This window comes from Garra rufa, chromosome 8 (genome assembly GCF_049309525.1).
Source record: "Garra rufa chromosome 8, GarRuf1.0, whole genome shotgun sequence".
Lineage (NCBI taxonomy): Eukaryota > Metazoa > Chordata > Actinopteri > Cypriniformes > Cyprinidae > Garra > Garra rufa.
This window is the reverse complement of record NC_133368.1, coordinates 6,642,838-6,665,529: the sequence shown is the minus strand read 5'-3', so window position 1 is coordinate 6,665,529 and position 22,692 is coordinate 6,642,838. Positions and strand designations below refer to the sequence as shown.

General features: G+C 36.2%; 1 protein-coding gene across 2 annotated transcripts in view; it reads left to right on the top strand.

The window, feature by feature from the left end:
• Positions 1-22,692, top strand: part of pard3bb (par-3 family cell polarity regulator beta b) — a 456,057-nt gene that overhangs the window by 179,831 nt on the left and 253,534 nt on the right. For both annotated transcript variants that reach the window (XM_073845438.1, XM_073845437.1), the window contains exons 9-11: positions 1,400-1,794; positions 6,691-6,830; positions 6,958-7,086. In XM_073845438.1, the coding sequence (XP_073701539.1) occupies positions 1,400-1,794; positions 6,691-6,830; positions 6,958-7,086 (664 nt within the window). The remainder of the gene's footprint in view (positions 1-1,399; positions 1,795-6,690; positions 6,831-6,957; positions 7,087-22,692) is intronic.

Sequence of the window (22,692 nt, the reverse complement as noted above, 5' to 3'; positions counted from 1 at the left end):
TTTATAACTCACAGTTGTGAGTTTGTATCTCAATATTCTTTTTTGTATCTCGCAATTGAGAGTTTTCATCTCGCAATTCTGACTTTTTTCTAGTTAATGCAAGTTTGTATCTCGCAATTCTGACTCTTTTCATACAATTGCGAGTTCATGTCTCGCAATTCTGACTTTTTTCTTGCAACTGGGAGTTTATATCTCACAATTCTGACTTTATAACTCGCAGTTGTGAGTTTGTATCTCAATATTCCTTTTTTGTAGCTTGCAATTCTTTTTTCTCGCAATTGGGAGTTTTTATCTCGCAATTCTGACTTTATAACTCACAATTCTTTTTTCTCATGGGGAGGGGGGGGTTAATATCTCACAATTCTGACTTTTTTCTAGCAAATGCAAGTTTGTGTCTCACAATTCTGACTTTTTTCTAGCAAATGCAAGTTTGTGTCTCACAATTCTGACTTTTTTCATACAATTGTGAGTTTATGTCTCGCAAATCTAACTTTTTTCTTGCAATTGGGAGTTTATATGTCACAACTCTTTTTTTGTATCTCACAATTCTTTTTTCTCGCAATTGGGAGTTTTTTTCTCGCAATTCTGACTTTTTTCTTAGACTTGCCATTCTAAGAAAAAAGTTAGAGTTGTGAGTTTGTATCTCGCAATTGTTAGTTTATATCATGCAGTTCTGAGAAATAAAAAAATCAACTGCGAGATGTAAACCTGCAATTGCAAGAAAAAAGTCAGAATTGTGAGTTTTTTTTTTTTATTCAGTGGCGGAAATGGGCTTCATAGATGGCTGCAGAAATCGTTGGATGCTAAAGTTCATTAGAAAACCAAATGAACTGTTTTCACAATAAATGAGCTGCATAGTGGCAGAAATTGAACAGTTTGCACAGTTATAAAATTATACCAATATACAATTGCTCCTCATAGGCTTACTTTAGATTGTGGTTAATACAAGTTCGGTCTGAAGACCTTGCTATACCTGTTGAAACGTTACTTAGTTGTTCCACGGTCGTCAAGTACATTATGCATACATTATACATGCACATCTCCACTAAGGAGAATTACTTCTATTCTGTAGGTCACATTAATCTTATTATGCTCACGATGGATGGACGGTTTTTAAATTAAATCAGTCAAGCAAAAATGAAGGAGGTGGATTGCTTTGTCATTTGTAATGCGTAGGACTCATTAGTCATAACCCCAATTATGCTGTCAGAATAAATGTCAGAGTGAGTTCTATCTAAACCGAGACTATTCAATATATTACAATTTCCACCTTTTTTAGTTTCCAGGTTCATTTTTTTCATCAAACAACTTGCAAATAATTATAAAAAATTGATTGTCTCTTTAATTGCCTTTTCTATTTCCTGTGCTCCTTATCTCTTCCTCCCTGTCTTTTTACCAGAGCACAGGAAATTTTCCGACAAGCCATGCGGTCATCCATCGTTCGTTTAGAAGTTGTTCCAGTTTTTAATAAAGAGCGCTTTGAGAAGACTGTAATTGGCCAACTCTTCAACTCAGAAAACCCTGATGCCTCCGCACGGACCAAAGACCCTCCACCTCTCAAGGTGAAGCCCATTGTGAGGCCTGTGGAGTCTTCAGGATGGCAAGCTGAGTTTCAGGAGTCCAACAGCAGTCTAGAGGGCCGCTCACTGGGCTCCCCATTACCCATCAGCCTCTCTCCCACCCCTAGAAGCAGAAGTGCTGACAGCCCTCTCCTGAAAAACAGCCTGGGACCATCACCTCTACAAAACCACAACAAAAAAGTTGGAAAGAGGCTCAGAATCGACCTTAAGAAAGGTAAACAACTGGGAAAGATACACTGTAAAAAAGGAATTGAGAAAAATTCAACAACCTGATGCATTTAGATTTTCTTTTCAAATAGTAGCACAATAAATTGCTATCTTTGTTTTTGAAGTTGCAGACACCTACAAAACAAAGATATCTGGGATATAGTTTTAAAAAGTTGTACTTAAAGTTGACAGGAACCTCAACAACCGTGACAATCAACAAATGCTAAAAGATGAGATCTTAACACCACAACACAACAAATAACTAACAACAATGACAAAATAACAACATAAGTTTAAAATAAAGTCAACAAACAGTATAAATTTAATTCTGTAACAATAACCTCATAATTTATTCATTCTGCAATGCATGCTGGGCACTCAAAAACCCTTAGCATTTTAGCAGTGTTGTTTAATTTGAAATTCTTTGTTCAGACAACTGTGTTAGACTAGTTGGGACAACATTTGGAGGAATTCTGTTGTTCTCAAGTAATTCATATTTTTAAGTATTTTTAGCTAAAAAGGTCCCATAAACTACAAAACATTTAGTTGCTTTTTTCACAGGGTAGTAAGACCTGACATTACTTTTATCTAAGAATTTCAAGAGGCCATATCTTTTTTGTAGCATTATATTTATGGTTTTTGATCCAACATTAACACAAATATAAATTTTTTAAATTTTATTTTATTAAAAAAAAAAAGTATTTATTTTATTTTTTATTTTATTTAATTAAAATCAAAATTAAACATTAAATTTTTTTATTTGATTTTATCCAACATTATCTCAAATGTGGGCATTATTTTACTTTATTATTTTATTTTCATCCAACATTAACACATGTGGTTGTTTTGTTTTATTTTAACTAATTTATTTGATACAACATTAACACACGTGTGGGTATTATTTTACTTTATTTTATTAAAGTTTTTTATTTTATTTTATTAAACATTAACACAAATGTGAGTATTATTTTACTTTAAGTTTTTTATTTTTTTTATTTTATTTGATCCAACATTAACACAAATGTGGTTATTTTATTCAACATTTACACAAATGTGGGTAATATTTAACTTTATTTTATTTTAAGTTTTTTTCTTAGGTTTTTGTAATCAACATTAACACAAATGTGGTTATTTTGCTTTATTGTTATTTTATTTAAGTTATTTATTTTATTTTATCCAATATTAACAAATGTGGTTATTTTATTTTATTGTATTTTTTTTCTTTTAATTTTATCCAGCATGTACACAGGTATTTTTTTTTATCCTACATTAAAGGTGCCATAGAATGTAAAACTGGATTTTCCTTTGGCATAGTTGAATAATAACAGTTCTGTACATGGACATGACATACCATGAGTCTCAAACACCATCATTTCCTCCTTCTTATTAATCTGGTGTTTGCAAAAGACCACTGAAAAGTAGGCTAATCCTAACATAACACAGACTATGATGTTATAGTCACGATCATTAATAGTCATGCCCCCAACGTTTGCATAGCCCAATCATCAGAAGTTCTGCAGCTAGGCTATGGCTATTGTGAAAAAAAAAACAAAAAAAAAACAAAGGACAATAGTGAAAATGGCAGAGCACGGGAATAAATTTTATGTTCCTGGTTGTGCAGGGGATGTTAAGTGCAGGGATGGGTTGATGTCTGTACTTAGAAAGGCAAGGAAAACAAATAATTTGATCTAATTAAATAAGGCGAGCCAATAAAGGGACACTATACTCACAGAGTATAGAGAGATGACTGCGCGGATGATGGCGAATGATTTACAGATCCTGAGCATCACTAACAAGCATCTAAACTTGTAAAATATGTGGTAAGTACTGCCGCTGTAGTGTAACGTTACACAGAGCACGTGCAATTGCAAATCTCAAAAGTGAAAGTAAAATGATCGTGCATTCAAAATGACAGGTTCAATGCTCCGCATATTAATAGTGGCTCAGGTTCCGTGATTAAATATATATTTTCCTCCATGTTCGAGCTACTGAAATGAGCTGCTCTGTGAAACAGCCAATCAGAGCAGAGCTCATCATTATTATTCATGCACCTTCCAAATAAGGTAATAACAGACCATTTCATTCTAGGGACACATCCTAGGGTTGTAAATGGACCTGTAAAACCATTTCTGGAGAATTTTTGCCCTTTTCTTATGCCATATATCTTCTACGTAGATATCAGAGAACAATTTAAAATATTGTATCAATGCATTCTATGGCAACTTTAACACAAATGTGGTTATTTTGTAATTTGTTTTATTCTCTTGAGTGTTCTTGGACCTGAGTTTGTAAATCTCTGCATATAAATACACAAAATGCATTAAAACTAATTTTAAAAGAGCTAAGAAATTCCTGCATAATCTTTCAAATGAATGCTCTTCTTTTTAAAATGATTCCCTCCCTCGCTCTAACATTGGTCAACTTGTAGTCGGTGGTTTTGGCAGTCTAACCGAATGAATGAAGCTATAATTTCAGGCTGCAAAGTCTATTAAGTTCTTATTGATTCGGCCATTAATGATGATATAAATTCATCGCTGGAACAAAAAAGTGCTGACCGTAAAACGATTGTGCTAAATGACGAGCATAAAATGCCGTCTGAACGCTCCAGCTGTGCTCATTTTTTCCACAGACTGGCTTCAATTTGTATTGTCCTGCAGGCGCGTTAAAGAACAACCACTGACCCTCAGGCGGTCTAGTCTTTAGTTTCTTCTCCCCCACGCTCTGTCCATCATTTTATCCCAGAGCTCAGGGACAGGACTGGAAATATCCACCCTAAAGACATGCCTCGTGTCACACGGGGGGCTATAGCCTGTTCTCTAATCTACCTATCAGTCACCGTGACAGCATCAAGACTGCCGTAAGAAGCAATATGCACAGGTCAAGGCGGCAGCACGGTTTAAATGGACCACCACCTGTGCTAGACAGCAGTCTCCTCCTTTAATATCCTCCTTTTATCTGGGCTAAAAGAAAAAAATGATTTCCACTCAGATGCTTATTTTTTTACCATTAAGGTTTTTTTTGTTCATCTGAAAAGTGTAAATGTCAGCTTCCGGAGGTCGCCCTGTTATGGCTAATGATGTTTCTGTTGTGGGTCAGGCTTGCGTTGACTTTCAGTTATGATTTTTAGCATTATCTCTTCCTCTCGCTTTCTCTGTTTTCTTAAACTGTCTCTGATTCTGTCTTTCATATTCATGCACATTGTATCTCTTTTGTCTGTCCCTTTCACTCAGACTCTTTGAAATGTGCTCATATGTGAAATTAAACTTCAGTTTCTGAAGCCATGTGGCTCTAATCTCAGTCTTGCACAAGGATGGCCTTTATCAGTCTGACTGTCCCTGGCAGGTCTCAGACAGGCCCACCCCTATGTACAGTGTAGAGTATATGAGGAGTTTTACAGAGCCAATCTAACGCCTTTTTTGTTGTTTCCCATTACTTTTTGGAAGTTTGAGGTGTTTATAATACTTGGGGCTTGGGATCTCAAAATAATTTTCTGCAGCACTTACACTCAGTCAAAAGTTTTTGAACAGTAAGATTTTTTTTTTTTTAAAGAAGTCTCTTCTGCTCACCAAGCCTGCATTTATTTGATCCAAAGTGCAGCAAAAGCAGTACAATTTTAACATTTTTACTATTTAAAATAATTGATTTCAAAGCTGAATTTTAGCATCATTAATCCAGTCACATGATCCTGCAGAAATCATTCTAATATTCTGATTTGCTGCTCAAAAATATTTATTATTAGTATGTTGAAAACTGCGGAGGTTTCTTTGATCAACAGGAAGTTCAGAAGAACAGCATTTATCTGCAATAGAAATCTTTTGCAAAATTAAAAATGTCTTTATCATCACTTTTGATCGACTTAAAGCATCCTTGCAAAATAAAAGTATTCATTTCTATAATTTCTTTCTGGAACAAACAAACAAAAAATACTGACTCCAAGCTTTTGAGTTGTATCCAAGCTTTTTATTTCAGGTAAATCTTTGGATCTTTCTTTTCATCAGAGAATCCTGAAAAAATGTACTCAACTGTTTTAAATATTGATAATAATTTAATAATTTTGATAATAATTTATCAAAAAATACAGCAAATCAGCATATTAGAATGATTTCTGAAGGATCATGTGACACTAAAGACTTGCTGAAAATTTAGATTTGATTACAGGAATAAATTACATTTTAAAATATATTCAAATTGAAAACAGTTATCTTAAATAGTAATAATATTAGTTAAAAAAAATACAGTTTTTGCTGTACTTTGGATCAAATAAATGCAGGCTTGGTGAGCAGAAGAGACATTAAGAGCTGAAGGTTGAAAACTTTTTAAATTTGAAAATCTGGGTAAATGTAACTTATTTTTGTCTTCTGGGAAACATGTAACGATCTTCTGTAGCAGGTAAAGAACTAAGTGAAAAATTTTGATATTTAAACAAAATAAGAAAAATGTACACATCTCCATTCTGTTCAAAAGTTTTCACCCCCTTTATTAGTATCGAAAACTTAATTCATGATTTAAAATATGATACATCCTCTTAGAATATTAACAGAAATCTAATAGCACAAAATATCGTCACCAAAATATCCGCTTGGTAAGATTTTTTTCGTGTTTTTAAAACATTAAATGCTGCATTTATTAGGGTAAAATGCAGTAAAAACAGTGATATTGTAAAATAGTTTTACCATATAAAATACGTTTTTTTTTTCTATTTTAATATATTTTAAAATGTAATCGATTTCTGTGAAGCAAAGCTGAATTTTCCACAGTCATTACTCCAGTCTTCCAATGTGTTTTCAGAAATCTTCAAATATGACAATGGGCTCTTTGACAGACAAGTAGAGAATAGGCTTCAGACTTCAACACAATTAACATTCACTCACTTTAATCCTGAACCCATTCAATCTCTGCATAGGTCCTGAAGGTCTGGGCTTCACTGTTGTGACCAGAGATTCTTCTGTGCACGGGCCTGGTCCCATTCTTGTCAAAAACATCCTGCCCAGAGGAGCTGCTGTTAAAGATGGCCGCCTGCAGTCAGCTGACAGGATCCTAGAAGTGAGTATGATTGAGAACTTCTAGTGTAGTCAAATCACTTTCATTTGACATTAGTATGAAGGTGCTTATGAAACCCATTGAAATTGAGTGTGTGTGTGTGTGTGTGTGTGTGTGTGTGTGTGTTCAGGTGAACGGTGTGGACATCACGGGCCGTTCTCAGGAGGAACTGGTGGCCATGTTACGCAGTACTAAACAGGGGGACAGTGTGTGTCTGGTTGTGGCCAGACAGGAAGACATGTTCCTTCCACGTGAGCTGGTAAGACTCCTCTCTGTCTAACCACAATGCATCTAATTCAATCATCAGACACCATGTCTTATACATGTACTTCCTCCTCCTATCTTCTCTAATAAACCTTTCTTAAATTTTCTTTCTCTCTTGGTCTTTTCTTTCTTGATTACATAAATACAGTTGAGGTCAAAAGTTTACATCCTCCTTTCAGAATCTGCAAAATGTTAATTATTTTACCAAAATAAGAGGGTTCATACAAAATGTTATTGTTTATTTAGTACTGATTTGAATAAGATATTTCACATAAAAGATGTTTACATATAGTCTGCAATAGAAAATAATAGCTGAATTTATAAAAATCAAAAGTTTACACCCCCTTTTTTTTTTTTAGAGAAATCCTTCAGCTCACACAAACTCCTTGGTTTTTCAGCATTTTTGTGTGTTTAAACCCTTTCCAACAAGTACTGTATGAATTTGAGATCTATCTTTTCACACTGAGGACAACTAAGGGGCCTCATATGCAACTATTACAGAAGGTTCAAACTCTCACTGATGCTTCAGAAGAAAACATGATGCATTAAGTGCCAGGGGTTGAAAACTTCTTGAATTTAAAGATCAGGGTAAACTTATTTTGTCTTCTGGGAAACATGTAACTATTTTCTGTAGCCTCTGAAGGCCAGTACTAAAGGAAAACGAAATGTATGCCTAATATTTAGGCAAAATAAGAAAAATGGACACATCCCCATTCAGTTCAAAAGTTTTCACCCCCTTGATTAAGAATCAAAGGGATGTATACTTTTGAATGGGGTAATTTTTTTACAATTCTCTTGTGGACTATATGTAAACATCTTTTATGTGAAATATCTTATTCAGCTCAGTACTAAATAAACATTTACATGCGTTTTGTATAATCCCTCTAACATTGTGCAGATTCTGAAAGGAGGATGTAAAATTTGACCTCAACTGTATATAAAAAAAAACATACAGGAAAGAAGAGTCACTGAATTGATCAAAAGTGACAGTAAAGACACTTAAAAGTGTTAAAAGAGATGTCAGTTTCAATAAGTGCTCTTCTTTTGAACTTTCTGTTATTAAGAATTCTAAAAGAAATGTTTCTTGAGCAGCAAATCAGCATACTAGAATGATTCCTGAAGTGAATGATAGCAATTTTTGATTAAAGTGTCTGGCCCAAGAGCACAATGGTTATATTATTTGCATCATGCTTGCGGGGTTCGAACCTACAGCCTTTCAGTTACCATCTCGGATTTTTAATCATTGAATCAAACCACCCCACATCCATAATGACGTTTTAAAACAATGAGCTGCACAGAAGACTGTAAGGTCTGTATATGGCAGTGTTCTTCAGCAGGGCACTTCCTGTGCTTCAGACCAACAGGAAATGTAATGGCATGTTATTTGAGTCATCTGCGGTGATATCATGTGTCCCCGTGGAATGCCTCTGCACTGTCATGTCTCCCTCCAAAGCCCAACGGGCCTCTGTTTGCTGTCTTAGCCCTGGAAGGTCATAGTCACGCTGTAGTTCCTCAAACCTTGAGGACGGGAAGTCCTGAGCTTCCTGCCTTTGTCTCAACCCCTGTGGGACGTGTAAGTATGCTAGCTTTTGTCTGTTCGGATGTTCAGACGTCTTTACCTGTCACTCTCTCTCCCCCTCAACTTTCCCTCCCTTTGTTTTTGTCTGTTTGATATCTTTCCTGATGAACCTGGCGACCCACACACCCAGCCGCCGGAGCGCTGGCCTCTGTGCACACACCCTTCTGCCCACCTTGTAGTCTGGCTTCCTGCTCTTATCCCTGCTTGTTGATTCAGCGCTGGGTAGGAAGTAGCGCAGGAGGTCGGGGCGCTCCTACAGGAAGTGCTGGAGCATGCGGGGCTGTGTGAAGTCAGGGACTACGACTGTGCAGCTGTGTGTTGGCTCTTCCTGTATCTCCCTCAGCATAGTGCCCATCGCTCTGCAGTCATCCAAAATCTGACCCACTCAGCGCTTTCTGTAAATAACCAAACGCTGAGAACCGCGCACACTTGACTATTACTATAGCAATGCCACTCAAACTTTGGCCCCTCACAGGAAATGAGCTACAGCCTCCATTGTCAACATCTTTCATGTATTTATTTAGATAAATTCACTGCAGTGTGAGAGGAATTTATGACACAATAGTTGGCGTCCAGCTAACTGTTACCTTTTTGCTCTGTAACAGGCAAATCTTCGGACTTGCACACAATATACAGAAAAATAAATTACTTTATTTTAAATGTATGTACAATACATGCGATCAAAGTTTTGGGTTAAAAAATATACTTTAAGCTCAGCAAGCCTGCATTTATTCGATAAAAACAAAGTTTACAAATATTGTAAACTTTTATTATTAAATTTTGTTTTTATATAGTCTTAGTCATAGTCTTTTGACTAAAGTGCCATTCATTTTAGTCATCTGAATTGTTTTAGTCTATATTAAGTTGACTAAATCTAAATTTAGTCATAGTGTAATGCATTTATTAAGCATTTCACAAACTTCCAAACACATATATAGGTTTGATATTAAGGTTGTATCATGATAGACACAGACTTACACACTTCTGTGACTCGCAGCATGCCTTTATATTAAAATGAAATGAAACCACTTCTCATAAAGAAACAAGAACATAATATTCTTTTCAACGAGATGTTGTGCTGTGTAAGAGGTGCTGCTTTGGGTGTGTGCAATTGAGTTTTCTTCAAATTTATCCATAGATCTGCTCTTCTCTTACTCCCAGATATTGACATTTTTGAACGTTTTATGAGACGTGCAGCAAATAAATGCTAGCTTATGTCCTGCTGGATAGGTCAATAGGCTATGATACAGTTCAAAATGTAAGCATTTAACTTTCTAACCAAGCAGCAGATTCATTTGGAATGAATCTCTCCCCAAATTATCCCTCCCATTTTCATCTTGTTTTTATTTATTTTGTTAAAGTCTCGTTTTGTTGGTAAAAAATGTTGTTGATGAAAATTATGACACAGATTATTTGTCAACGAAATTGACAACAACACTGATTTGAAATATCTGTTTTCTATGAAAGTCCGTTTCTGCCACTAAATAAAAAATAAAAAAGGTAATTGCGACTTTTTATCTTACAATTCGAACTTTTGTCTCGCAATTATGAGTTTATATCTTGCAATTCAGAATTTTTCTCAGAATTGATATAAACTCACAATTGTAAGAAATAAAGTCAGAATTGCGAGGTATACGATGGCATTTGTGACAAATTAAATCACAGTTGTGAGAAATAATCCACCATTTCGATTTTTTTTTTCCTCAGAATTGCGTGAAATAAACTCACAATTGTGAGTTATGAAGTCAGAATTGCAGGATATAAACTCGCAATTGCAAGAAATAAAGACTATATATACATATATAATTTACAATTCTGACTTTTTCTCAGAGTTGCATGAAATAAACTCACAGTTGCGAAATAGTCATAATTGCAAGATATGAACTCACAATTGCGAGAAATAGTCAGAATTGCGAGTTATGAAGTCAGAATAATGAGACATAAAGTCAGAATTACAGTATATAAACTTGCAATTGCAAGAAATAAAGACAGAATTGCAAGATGTAGTCAGAATTGCGAAATGTAATGAATTAAATTGCGTGAAATAAACTCACAGTTGCGAGTTATGAAGTCAGAATAGTGAGAAATAGCCGGAATACGAGATATAAACTCGCAGTTGTGAGAAATGAAGAATTGCGAGATATAATTTATAATTTTTTGCATTTTTTGTCATTATTTCTTGCAATATGATAGTCACAATAATCAGAAATAAAGTCAGAGTTGCGAGATATGAACTTGCAATTACGAGAAATAAAAGATATAATTAGCAATTCTGACTTTTTTCTCAAAATTGCATAATATAAACTCACAATTGTGAGTTTGAAGTCAGAATAGTGAGAAATAAAGTCAGAATCGCAGGATATAAAGTTGCAGTTGTGAAAAATAAGGTCAGAATTGTGAGATATGAACTTGCAATTCAGACTTTTTTCTCTCAATTGTGAGTTTTTAACTTGCAATTCTGACTTTTTCCACTATTCTGACTTTTTTTTTTTTGGAATTGTGAGATATAACCTTGCAATTGCAAGTTATAAAGTCCAGTTCTGAGGGAAAAAAAGACTGATATTTTTTCAGTCAGTTTATATCTCACAAATCTGACTTAACTTGCATTTTTTGACTCAGTTTCTCAGAATTACGAGTTCATTTCTGACCTAACTCATAATTGTAAGTTCATATCTCTCAATTCTGATAAAAAAAACACAATTACCCCTTTTTTAAATAAATAAATTAAAAAAAAAATTCTGTGGCGAAATCTGGCTTCCATAGTTATCTATTTTGTGTACAGTTGGATTTGAAACAAGTTAATCACAGGTATTGTAAAAGGTATAGGAAAAATTAACACACAAACAATCTTTTTACCGATTAGAATTTCTCAATGTAGTTGCACTGTCAATCCAAATATTATTTATTACTTTGAGTATATTTCACTCAGTATGAGCACTTTCCTATCCATTTTTGCTAATAAGTAGTGTATCACCCACATTTCCCAAAGATCACAAAGTCTCTTTATTGTCTCTAAGCCCTTCTTTGTGTTGTGGTAAATGATGAGAATAAATGTCTATTTTCACCATATTAAAGGCAATCCGCACTTGTTCGCACATTGTTCTAGTAAATTCTCTGGTGGATTAGGCCTCTCACTGTTCAATTACGGCTCTTGTGCATGCTGTGTTGAACGCGCCCTTCACTGCATCGTTGCCACTGATTAGTTAGTACGCAGTGGTCTGAAGCATGACTGCGACTCATTACCCACAAACCACTAGTTCTGCTTGTGCGCCGGAGATTAAAACCCTTCAGTGGATTGAAATAAATGTCTAAAATCTTTAAACGCGCAAAAGTGTGCACATTATGTACGGTAACCGTAATGATTTTATTTGGTTAGTGAGCAGTTGCTGGATTTTTTTATTTTTTATTTTTGCAGACGACACGCTTTGAGCTTTGAATTTCTAAACTGTTTGCTTGACTCAGTGACTGATGGATTGACGTCTCTGTGTGTGACTGGACTGTCTGGACTGAGATACGGTAGTCAGGGAGATTAATGTATGGGAAGAATAGCTCACAGACAGTGAAAGATGACTGTAGATACATTTTAAGAGAAGCTGAAAGAGCGAGTGATTGAAATGTAAAAAACGGGCCAAGGAGATAGAAACGCTGATAGAGGAGTGACGGATGATGAGACAAAGAGGAAAAAAAGGTAGATAGAGGGGAAGGAAAGAGCTGAGAGTAGAAAAAGATGGTGACAGAAGGTAGAAAAAGCTGTCATTGTCAAGCTTAGAAACAAAGAGAAGAATAACAGACCAATATGAGCAGAAACAATGCACAATGCAAAGAAAAAAAAAAAAAAATTAAATAGTGGAAGAAATTGTTGAGCCTAGCAACAAGTCTATGTTTGCAAGAAAATACTAATAAATTGGCTTGACTGAAATACATGTCTTATCGAAATCCAGTTGAAGTCATATGTTTACATACACCTTGCAGAATCTGTAAAAAAAGAGGGATCATACAAAATGCATGGTAGTTTTTATTTAGTACTGACCTGAATAAGACATTTCACATAAAAGACATTTACATATACTATGCAACTCATATGCAACTATTACAGAAGGTTCAAATGCTTACTGATGCTCCAGAAGGAAAAAACGATGCATTAAGAGTCAGGGGTGTAAACTTCTGAACAGAATGAAGATGTGTACATTTTTCTCATTTTGCCTAAATATCATATTTTTTTCATTTAGTACTGCACTAGTACAGAAGCTGCAGAAGATACTTACATGTTTCACAGAGGACAAAATAACTTAAATGTACCCTGATCTTTAGCTCTTAATGCATATATATATATATATTTTTACCATGTTATCGAATGAATGAAATTGAAAAATAACACAAACGACGTTTTTGAGCCAATTTTTTTTTATATGTTGCTTTCATCAAAATCATGGAAATAATGGGTATCACCGGGTTGAAGTTCCAAATTGCAGTTTCTGGCCTCTACACGATCCCAGCCGAGGAAAAAGGGCCTTATCTAGCAAAACAATCAGTCATTTTCTAAAAAAACATACAAATTTATTTATTTATTAACCACAAATGCTCATCTTGCACTAGCTCTGTGATCCACTTCTTCAGCTTCACGCATTACGTAATCATGTTGGAAAGGTCACGCGTGGTTAGTTTTTCATCTGTGTACTTTGGTTCAAAAAGGTAGGCTAGGACAAAAACTCAAAATACCTTCAAAATTGTCCCACATCGTTGTTTTACCTTTTTTTTTTTTATTAAAGGACGTTTGACGTCCTTGGCCATTGAAGAGAACCCATTGAGCACTAGTCAAATCAGCCTACAGATAAAGGACAGGCTTCAGACACTCAGAGGGTAGAAGAGTTTAATAGAGATGATGCCATGTGAATAGATGGACAGGAGGAGGTCGCCTGAGCGAGATGAAGACTTACTTTGTGGCACAATGTGCAGTGATGTCTCACTGAAGACACATGCGGTGGTAGTTTGGCCAATGTGAAGAGGGGAAAGAGAATCAGCAGGTGGTTCTGACGCTCTATATCTGTCTGAGTACCTGACGTATTTCTACCTGCCAGGTGAGCTGTTGCTCAAAGACTCTAACAACCTTCCATCGCTCTTCAAAAGCCACACACCGTGGACCTCACGCACCCCTCACACAGTCAGCCCTAATCTCTCTCCAATAGCACGGCCGCCCAGTGGGGGATATAGAGCTCTGTCTGCTGCTCCAGCAGGATGAAATAGTAATAGTGATATTAGATATGACTCCATGAACAAAGGAGAAAGAATGAGGACTCATTTCCTGTTCGGTTTGTAGTGTTTTTGCACGACAGAGGCAGATTAAAAATGGAGTGCGGAGCTTGTAACAAAAGACCCTCGCGCCCCTTCAAGCAGGCGGCTTTGTGTACTTCAAAACAGCCAGCTAACAATGGCACCAGGCTGGGTAATAAGGGCCCTGACAAAGCCTTATCTCTCCCAGAACTCCAGCTGTGAAGACGAGTGGTTAGCGCATGCGATAATGTTGTTGTGACAGCGTTCCCCTTTCTGGCTCGTCCTACACAAACCGAGAAAGTCGAACCCAGTTGGGACGCTGGCCTCTGCGCTACTTAATCCCATATCCAGACCTCCTTGTTACTACCTGCATTACTTCCTCAATAAACCTTTGATGCTGGTATCACCAGCCCTCTTGCAAGCCTGGTTTCCAGTCTATGCCTCTTTACGAGTAAATAAAGCCGCTTCCTGAGCGACAAGGTTACGGACGTCAATCCAGACCCCTTAGTCTTTTACAGCGTCCTCGTCTCAATGGTTTGCTTTCATCTCCACTTAAACAGAATCCATTTACTCATGAACAAACTTTACTTTTAGCCTTTCTGCCTTCCATCGTAGCGATCGTAGAGCCGTCTCTTTGTTTAAGAGGTTACGTGAGTGTCTGTGCTTTTACCCCTGTGTTGCCTTTAATGATGCTGCGGTCTGCAAGGTGAATGGGCCTTTCCATATGCATGCATGGGGTAAAAAGTGCACTTTAGCGTGTGTGCCGTAAGCCGAGAGGTTTATCGTACGCCGCACGAGTCTCTCGCAACCGCACGCGTGGCTCTTGGAGACATCATATTAAAAGGGGAAATGTATTCGGCTCCTAGTGAAGAGGTAATTGGCCCTGATGAAAGGCACTGGGTATTTGTTGATGCACAAACCTGATTATGATCAGGGTATGTGCTCCATTTGGTGAAATGAAGTCCGTACTGATGACATTGTTTAGTAAAAGCCAGAGAGTGTTTGGCAAATGGTGCATGTGGACTAATAGTACTACTACTACTACTACTGTGTTGAATGTAAAATTTTTACAGTGATTTTTGCTGGCGATGAATTGTAACATTGTATATATTGTGCTTCTTTTAATTCCATGTTTAATTCATTTAATTTATTTAACTTTAGCACAAGTATGAAAGTACGACAACGTTTTAGTGACACGTAAAAAAATTAAAAACATCTAAAATTGCGAGATTAAAGTCATAATATTTAGAGAATATAGTCATAATATTTAGAAGTCGCAATATTTCGAGAATGAAGCCGCAATGTTTCGAGCATAAAGTCGTAATGTTTCGAGCATGAAGCCGCAATGTTTCGAGCATGAAGTCGCAATGTTTCGAGCATGAAGTTGCAATGTTTCGAGCATGAAGTCGCAATGTTTCGAGCATGAAGTCGCAATGTTTCGAGCATGAAGCCGCAATGTTTCGAGCATGAAGCCGCAATGTTTCGAGCATGAAGTCGCAATGTTTCGAGCATGAAGCCGCAATGTTTCGAGCATAAAGTCGCAATGTTTCGAGCATGAAGTCGCAATGTTTCGAGCATGAAGCCGCAATGTTTCGAGCATGAAGTCTCAATGTTTCGAGCATGAAGTCGCAATGATTCGAGCATGAAGCCGCAATGTTTCGAGCATGAAGCCGCAATGTTTCGAGCATAAAGTCGCAATGTTTCGAGCATGAAGCCGCAATGTTTCGAGCATGAAGTCGCAATGTTTCGAGCATAAAGTCGCAATGTTTCGAGCATAAAGTCGCAATGTTTCGAGCATGAAGTCGCAATGTTTCGAGCATAAAGCCGCAATGTTTCGAGCATGAAGTCGCAATGTTTCGAGCATAAAGTCGCAATGTTTCGAGCATGAAGTCTCAATGTTTCGAGCATGAAGTCGCAATGATTCGAGCATGAAGCCGCAATGTTTCGAGCATGAAGCCGCAATGTTTCGAGCATGAAGTCGCAATGTTTCGAGCATGAAGCCGCAATGTTTCGAGCATGAAGCCGCAATGTTTCGAGCATAAAGTCGCAATGTTTCGAGCATGAAGTCGAAATGTTTCGAGAATAAAGTCGCATTAACGCCATTATATTGTTCATTCAGACTGATTTGCAAATGCAGAACGCACAGAAGCACAAGAGGCGGTATTTATCATGTGAACCAATCACAGCTGATCATAACCCGTCATATCCAGTCATATTGAGATGGAGGCATTGCTCCTCTCACATGATTTTCCCCCATTCATTCTCAGTTACCCCACAACAAACTCACAGGACGCTTTAGGTGGTCTGTTAAAACTCAATGGGGCTCAGAGGAGGTGAGAGAGTTGCAGAATATTAATATTAATAAATATTTTAATCCACAGTCAGGTATAGTTAAAAATAATATTTTCCTGTATTTTTTACATACAAATGTTAAATATTATCAAAAAAGTCAAGATAGCTGCATTAGCCAGTCCACTACTGGCAGATCCATCAATCAGAAGGATGTTGAATAAGGAAAAAAAAAAGTAAAATATGACAGTGAAGCAGAATTAGGCATAAACGAGAGAGAAGGCTGTGAACATGAGTGAGTTTGGGATGTGCAGTGGGTGATGGTGGGTGAGTGTAATGTGGTATGACTCTACCCCACACCTTCCTCTGCCATCTGCTGCTTTCTCTTAATGCATGTACAGGATGTACTACAAAGACATCTCACCATCACCCCCCCCCCCCCCCCCCACACACACACACACACTTTACTGTTCAATTCACCACCTGCTCACTGCTGAAAGGTGGTAGAGTGCCTCCCAAATGAAAGAATAATTTTAAAAACATGCTGGAGATATAGAGCACAATGACATGAGCTCTCTCTTGCAAGATTATTTTCTCCCCCATCAGAACCAGGCCTTTGATCCACACCCAATAAAAGCGTCCATGGGCCTGAGTCATGTGCTTTTGAGTGTATTCAGAGGATTTGATTATCAGTGCCAGCGAATCGGCATTACGCAGGATCTTAGCTTAGCTCTATACAAAAGCCCACCCAAGCTTTTACCGTGCTTTCACAGCAGTTTGTGATTCAGACATGAGTTCGTTTGGTTGATGTGAAAAAGGTTTTTCAAACTTAGGAGCTCTCGTAATGGTGATCCAGAGTGCAGTGAACCAATTTCATCCTAACTTCCGAACTCATCTGATGACAGATTTCGCATGTTTGCATGCTCCACCCTTATTGCTTGTCTCTGAATGAATTGCCTTTGCAGAGCAGCTTGCATTTTTCACAACTTTCTGAATATATCCACAAACACATGTGCTGTTTTGTGAGACTGTTTTTCTTGTGAAAAAATCCAGTGGGACAAAAACATGAATAAATCAGTGCATCTGGCATCATAATTTACAGTTGTTGTTTTTTTGTTTATTAAAGTATTTTATATTTTGTCTGTTTAAATATCCTTTAAAAATAATACCCTTTTAATGTCACATTTTTTCATTTTGGTCAGTTTTACACTCACTAAAATAGCATCTCATTTTAGTCCACAAAAATATAGTTTTTTAGTGGATGATAATGTACCAAACAAAAAACTAAATATACATAATAAATATAAATAGTTTAGTTAAACTAAATATTCTTAAAATAAAATAAAGGTTTGAAATATTAATTTAAACATGAAAACTATCCTTGCTGAAAACCTGATCCCATGAAATAGCATCATGAGTTCACTATTGTAGCACAATATTGTGAAATCTTTGTTTTAGTGATTCATTTTATGGGTATTCACAATGCACATTTTATTGCCTGTAGATTTAGGTTAATATGAACACTTGTTTCCGCCACTACATAAAAAATGAAAAAGGTAATTGCGACTTTCTATCTCACAATTCGGACTTTTTTCTCACAATTGTGAGTTTACGCCTTACAATTCGGACTTTTTTCTCACAATTGTGAGATATAAATTTGCAATTGCAAGTTATAAAGTCAAAATTGCGAGTCACACAAATTCGCAATTCTGAGAAATATCACAATTGCATGACATTACCTCACAATTCCAAGTAACAAAGTCAGAGTTGTGAGATATAAACTCGCAATTCTGAGAAATGAACTTGCAATTTTGAGAATAAAGTATCAATTCTGAGAGATAAACTCACAATTTTGAGAAAAAAGTCGCAATTTTGTGAAAAGTCGCAATTCTGAGAAATAAACTCGCTATTCTGAGAAAAAAATCATATTTCTGTGAATTAAACTTGCAATTCTGAGAAAAGGTCATAATTCTGAAAAAATAAACTCGCAATTCTGAAAAAAAAGTATCAATTCTAAGAAATGAACTTGCAATTCTCAGAATAAAGTATCAATTCTGAGAAATAAACTCGCAATTCTGAGAAAAAAATCATATTTCTGTGAATTAAACTTGCAATTCTGAGAAAAGGTCATAATTCTAAAAAAAAATACTCGCAATTCTGAGAAAAAAGTATCAATTCTGAGAAATAAACTCGCAATTCTGAGAAAAAAGTATCAATTCTGAGAAATAAACTTGCAATTCTGAGAAATAAACTTGCTATTCTGAGAGAAAAAAAATCATATTTCTGTGAATTGAACTTGCAATTCTGAGAAAAGGTCATAATTCTAAAAAAATTACTCGCAATTCTGAGAAAAAAGAATCAATTCTGAGAAATAAACTCGCAATTCTGAGAAAAAAAAATCACATTTCTGTGAATTAAACTTGCAATTCTGAGAAAAGGTCATAATTCTAAAAAAATGACTCGCAATTCTGAGAAAAAAGTATCAATTCTGAGAAATAAACTCGCAATTCTGAGAAAAAAAATCATATTTCTGTGAATTAAACTTGCAATTCTGAGAAAAGGTCATAATTCTAAAAAAATACTGGCAATTCTGAGAAAAAAGTATCAATTCTGAGAAATAAATTCGCTATTCTGAGAAAAAAAAATCATATTTCTGTGAAATAAACTCGCAATTCTGAGTAAAAAGTCATAATTCTGAGAAATATACTTGCTATTCTGAGAAAAAAAAACTTCTAACTTTTTTCTTATAATTGCTAATTGTGACTTTTTCAGAATTGTGAGTTTATATCTTGCAATTCTGACTTTATAACATGCAATTGTGAGTTAAGTAAGAATTGTGAGATATAAACTCACAATTCTGAAAACATATCAGTCTTTTTTCCCCTCAAAATTAGACTTTATAACTAACAATTGCAAGTTTATATCTTACAATTCTGAGAAAATTGTGAGGGGAAAAAAAAGTCAGAATTGTGAGGTACAAACTCGCATTTGCAAGAAAAAGTCAGAATTCGAATTCGAATCGCATCAGATATTTCTTGCAGTTATGGGTTTAATTCTGACTTCATTTCTCAGATTTGCAGTTTATATCTGACAATTCTGAGAGAAAAGTCAGTATTGTGAGATAAAACGTCGCAATAACATTTAATATTTTTCATTCAGTGGCGGAAACGGGCTTCCGTAGGTAAGGTATGTTTTATATATCAGATATCATCATATATACAGTACTCTCATACAGGATCAACTTATGTGAGTTAATTAACCTGTAAGCAAAGCGATTCAATTCCCAGACATTATTAGATTATTTGCAACAGTCATGTTGTTTCTAGATTTGTCTTTATGATATAACTTTGTTAGTGCATTGGTAATATCTTGCTGCACTATGTTGTGTCTTTCCTTTTTTTTTTTTTTTTTTTTTCTTTTTTTTTTTTATATATACTTTATTGTCACTTTGCACATTGACTCGCTTCTGGCATCACTATGACCTCACCGGCTCAGGACGAGCAGATACCCATCTGGCCGTGTGTCTCAGTGAGTTCATGTCTGACCAGTGCAGCTTGCCGACACTCCCTCACATTAAATCCTCCTTTTCCCCGAAGATCCCCAGCATGCCGGTCGGCTCTCGGCTCTGTTTATCCAGGCTTTTGCAGTGCTTACAGACCTGCTGCAGCTAATACCAGCCCAGCTGCACTCACTTATGTAGTTGGATTGTGTTTTGCATAATATCTAATACTGTGTCAATTATGAAGAGACAGTAATAAGACTCAGGGTAATACAATATTTCTTATTTTTCTAGTTTGTGTGTGAATGACAGCACTATACTTCTTGCTGGTGGTTAATGAAATTAGTCTACGTTGAATGTACATCTTTGTCGGATAGGAACGGAAATGCCCCCAGGCAAAGAAGACCGCTGGAATTTTCTTGTGCAGTGATACAGATGAATTTGTTGTTTGTGTGGGGGGAAAGTACACAATTTCCTCATTTTTTATGTTTATTAAAGCAATGTATAATTCCCTATGTGCCATAATGCATTACGGAGATGAGATCATCCAGTATAAATTTTACTGTAGCTGAGTACAGACCACAGAAAATATTTTTATTTTTAGATGGAAGATGTACCAAAAAAATGATTTGTTTTTTTGTCCACATGCTCTTTATTGTCCACCTTCCCTGTATTATTCACCTGTGGGTTTGCACACACTGAGTGTGTGTAAATGTGTCTGAGTGTGTGCTGTTAAAATTGTCTGTGAATTATGCAGTCGGTTGATATGGCTCCCCTGTGACGGGTTTGTTACGCAGGCGTACAGGCACCAGACGTGTCTCTGACGCAGGGCCCAAGTGAAGTCTCAAATTCCTGGTGTTAATAGTTCATTAGAGACCAAGCACTGAAGGTGTATAGGCATGTATTGTATCCATTAGTTTGATTCTTTTCCTTCTTTTTCTTCTGCTTCTGCATCTTCTATTGAGTCTGTGGCAGCCCATAGACCTGCTTGCAGGAAAGTTATGAAATATGGCACACAGATGGAGGACAGTCTCAGCAAGTTTAGACCTTCAGACCTAGTCTCGCATAGCCAGACCTCCAGATTGATGGCAGAAGGTCTGGAAACCTTGGACGCTTTGAATGGCCAAGGACCTCCTAAGAGGCCATATGACTGACAGTTAAAGCAACCAATCATGTTTTGTTATGTGCTGTATCATGTTTAGGGGCATGGAAATGTCCCCACAATAACAGACCGGTGTGTAAAACTCTTGGGCGTATTTTAAGGAGTCAGTGCTGCAAACTTTTGAAAATCCAGCTTTTAGTTGATCCTGATAAGCGCTCATTGTCACACACTCTTAAAAATAAAGGTTCTTTATTGGCATCAATGGAAGAAACTTGAACGTCCATAGAACCTTTCAAATGCAGATAAGATTCTTTATAGTGGAAAAAGGTTCTTTAGATTTTTAAAATGTTCTTCAAAATGGTTTAAGAGCTGTTTACTGAAAGGTTCTTTGGGGAACCAAAAATGGTTCTTCTATGGCTTCACTCATAAACAACCTTTTTGGAGCCAATATTTTTAAGAGTGCAGTTGAAAACATGGCGGTTTTCTTCTTCCATGAGGGGATTTGGCATCTTTGTTTCCGGGTGAAACATTGAAGAATGTGACACATCTCCTGGAAATCCTGTAGAATTCAACCAGTCAAATGATGACTTTGAAACTCAAGTATATCCAATTTTGTTTTGCCATATGCATTGAAAGTTCAGCCAACGGTCTGTGGTGATGTCTGATGCTGAGACTATGACCGTGCTAGAAAAAAGTTATGGAATTCCAAGTTGATTAGTCAAAACGTTCTCAAAGATGTAAACAATTTTGACAAAGAACATGCCAGAAAGGACATGAGGCTATATCTCTGCAATATTCTAGCATATTTAAACCAAATTTGGTGTGTGTTATAACAACCATGACCTGAAGGTACCTGCACCATTTTAGCACAGCGCCACCTAGTTGTCAGGAGATATGAAAGTAAAATTATTTGTAGTAGTATACAGTTAAAGTCAGAATCTGCAAAATGCAAATTATTTTGCTAAAATAAGAGGGATCATACAAAATGCATGTTATATTTTATTTAGTACTGACCTAAATAAGATATTTCACATAAAGGACGTTTACATATAGTCCACAGGAGAAAATAATAGTTGAATTTATAAAAATGACCCTGTTCAAAAGTTTACATACACTTGATTCTAAATACTGTGTTGTTACATGAATGCTCCACAACTTTTTTTTTTGTTTAGTGATAGTTGCTCTTGAGTGCCTTGTCCTGAACATTTAAACTGTCCGCTGTTCTTCAGAATAATCTTTCAGGTCCCACAAATTCTTTGGTTTTTCAGCATTTTTGTCTTTGAATACTTTCCAACAGTGACTGTATGATTTTGAGATCTATCTTTTCACACTGAGGGACTCAAAAAACTATTACAGAAGATTCAAATGCTCACTGATGCTTCAGAAGGAAACATAATGTATTAAGAGCCAGGGGTGTAAACTTTTGAACAGAACATTGTCTAAATTTTGCCTCAATATCGTATTTTTTCATTTAGTACTGCCTATCAGAAGCTACAGAAGATACTTGCATGTTTCCCAGAAGACAAAATAAGTTCAATTTACCCTGATCTTCAAATTCCAAAAGTTTATACCCATGGCTCTCGGTGCATTGTGTTTCCTTCTGGACCATCAGTGAGCATTTGATCTTTCTGTAATAGTTGCATATGAGTCCCTCAGTTGTTCTCAGTGTGAAAAGATGAATCTTAAAATTATACAGTCATTGTTGGAAAAGTTCAAATACACAAAAACGCTGAAAAACCAAAGAATTTGTGGGACATTTTTCTGGATTTTTCTGAAACACAGCGGGCAGTTTAACTGTTCAGGACAAACAAGGGAGTCATGAACAACTATCACTAAACAAACAAACAGCTGTGGATCATTC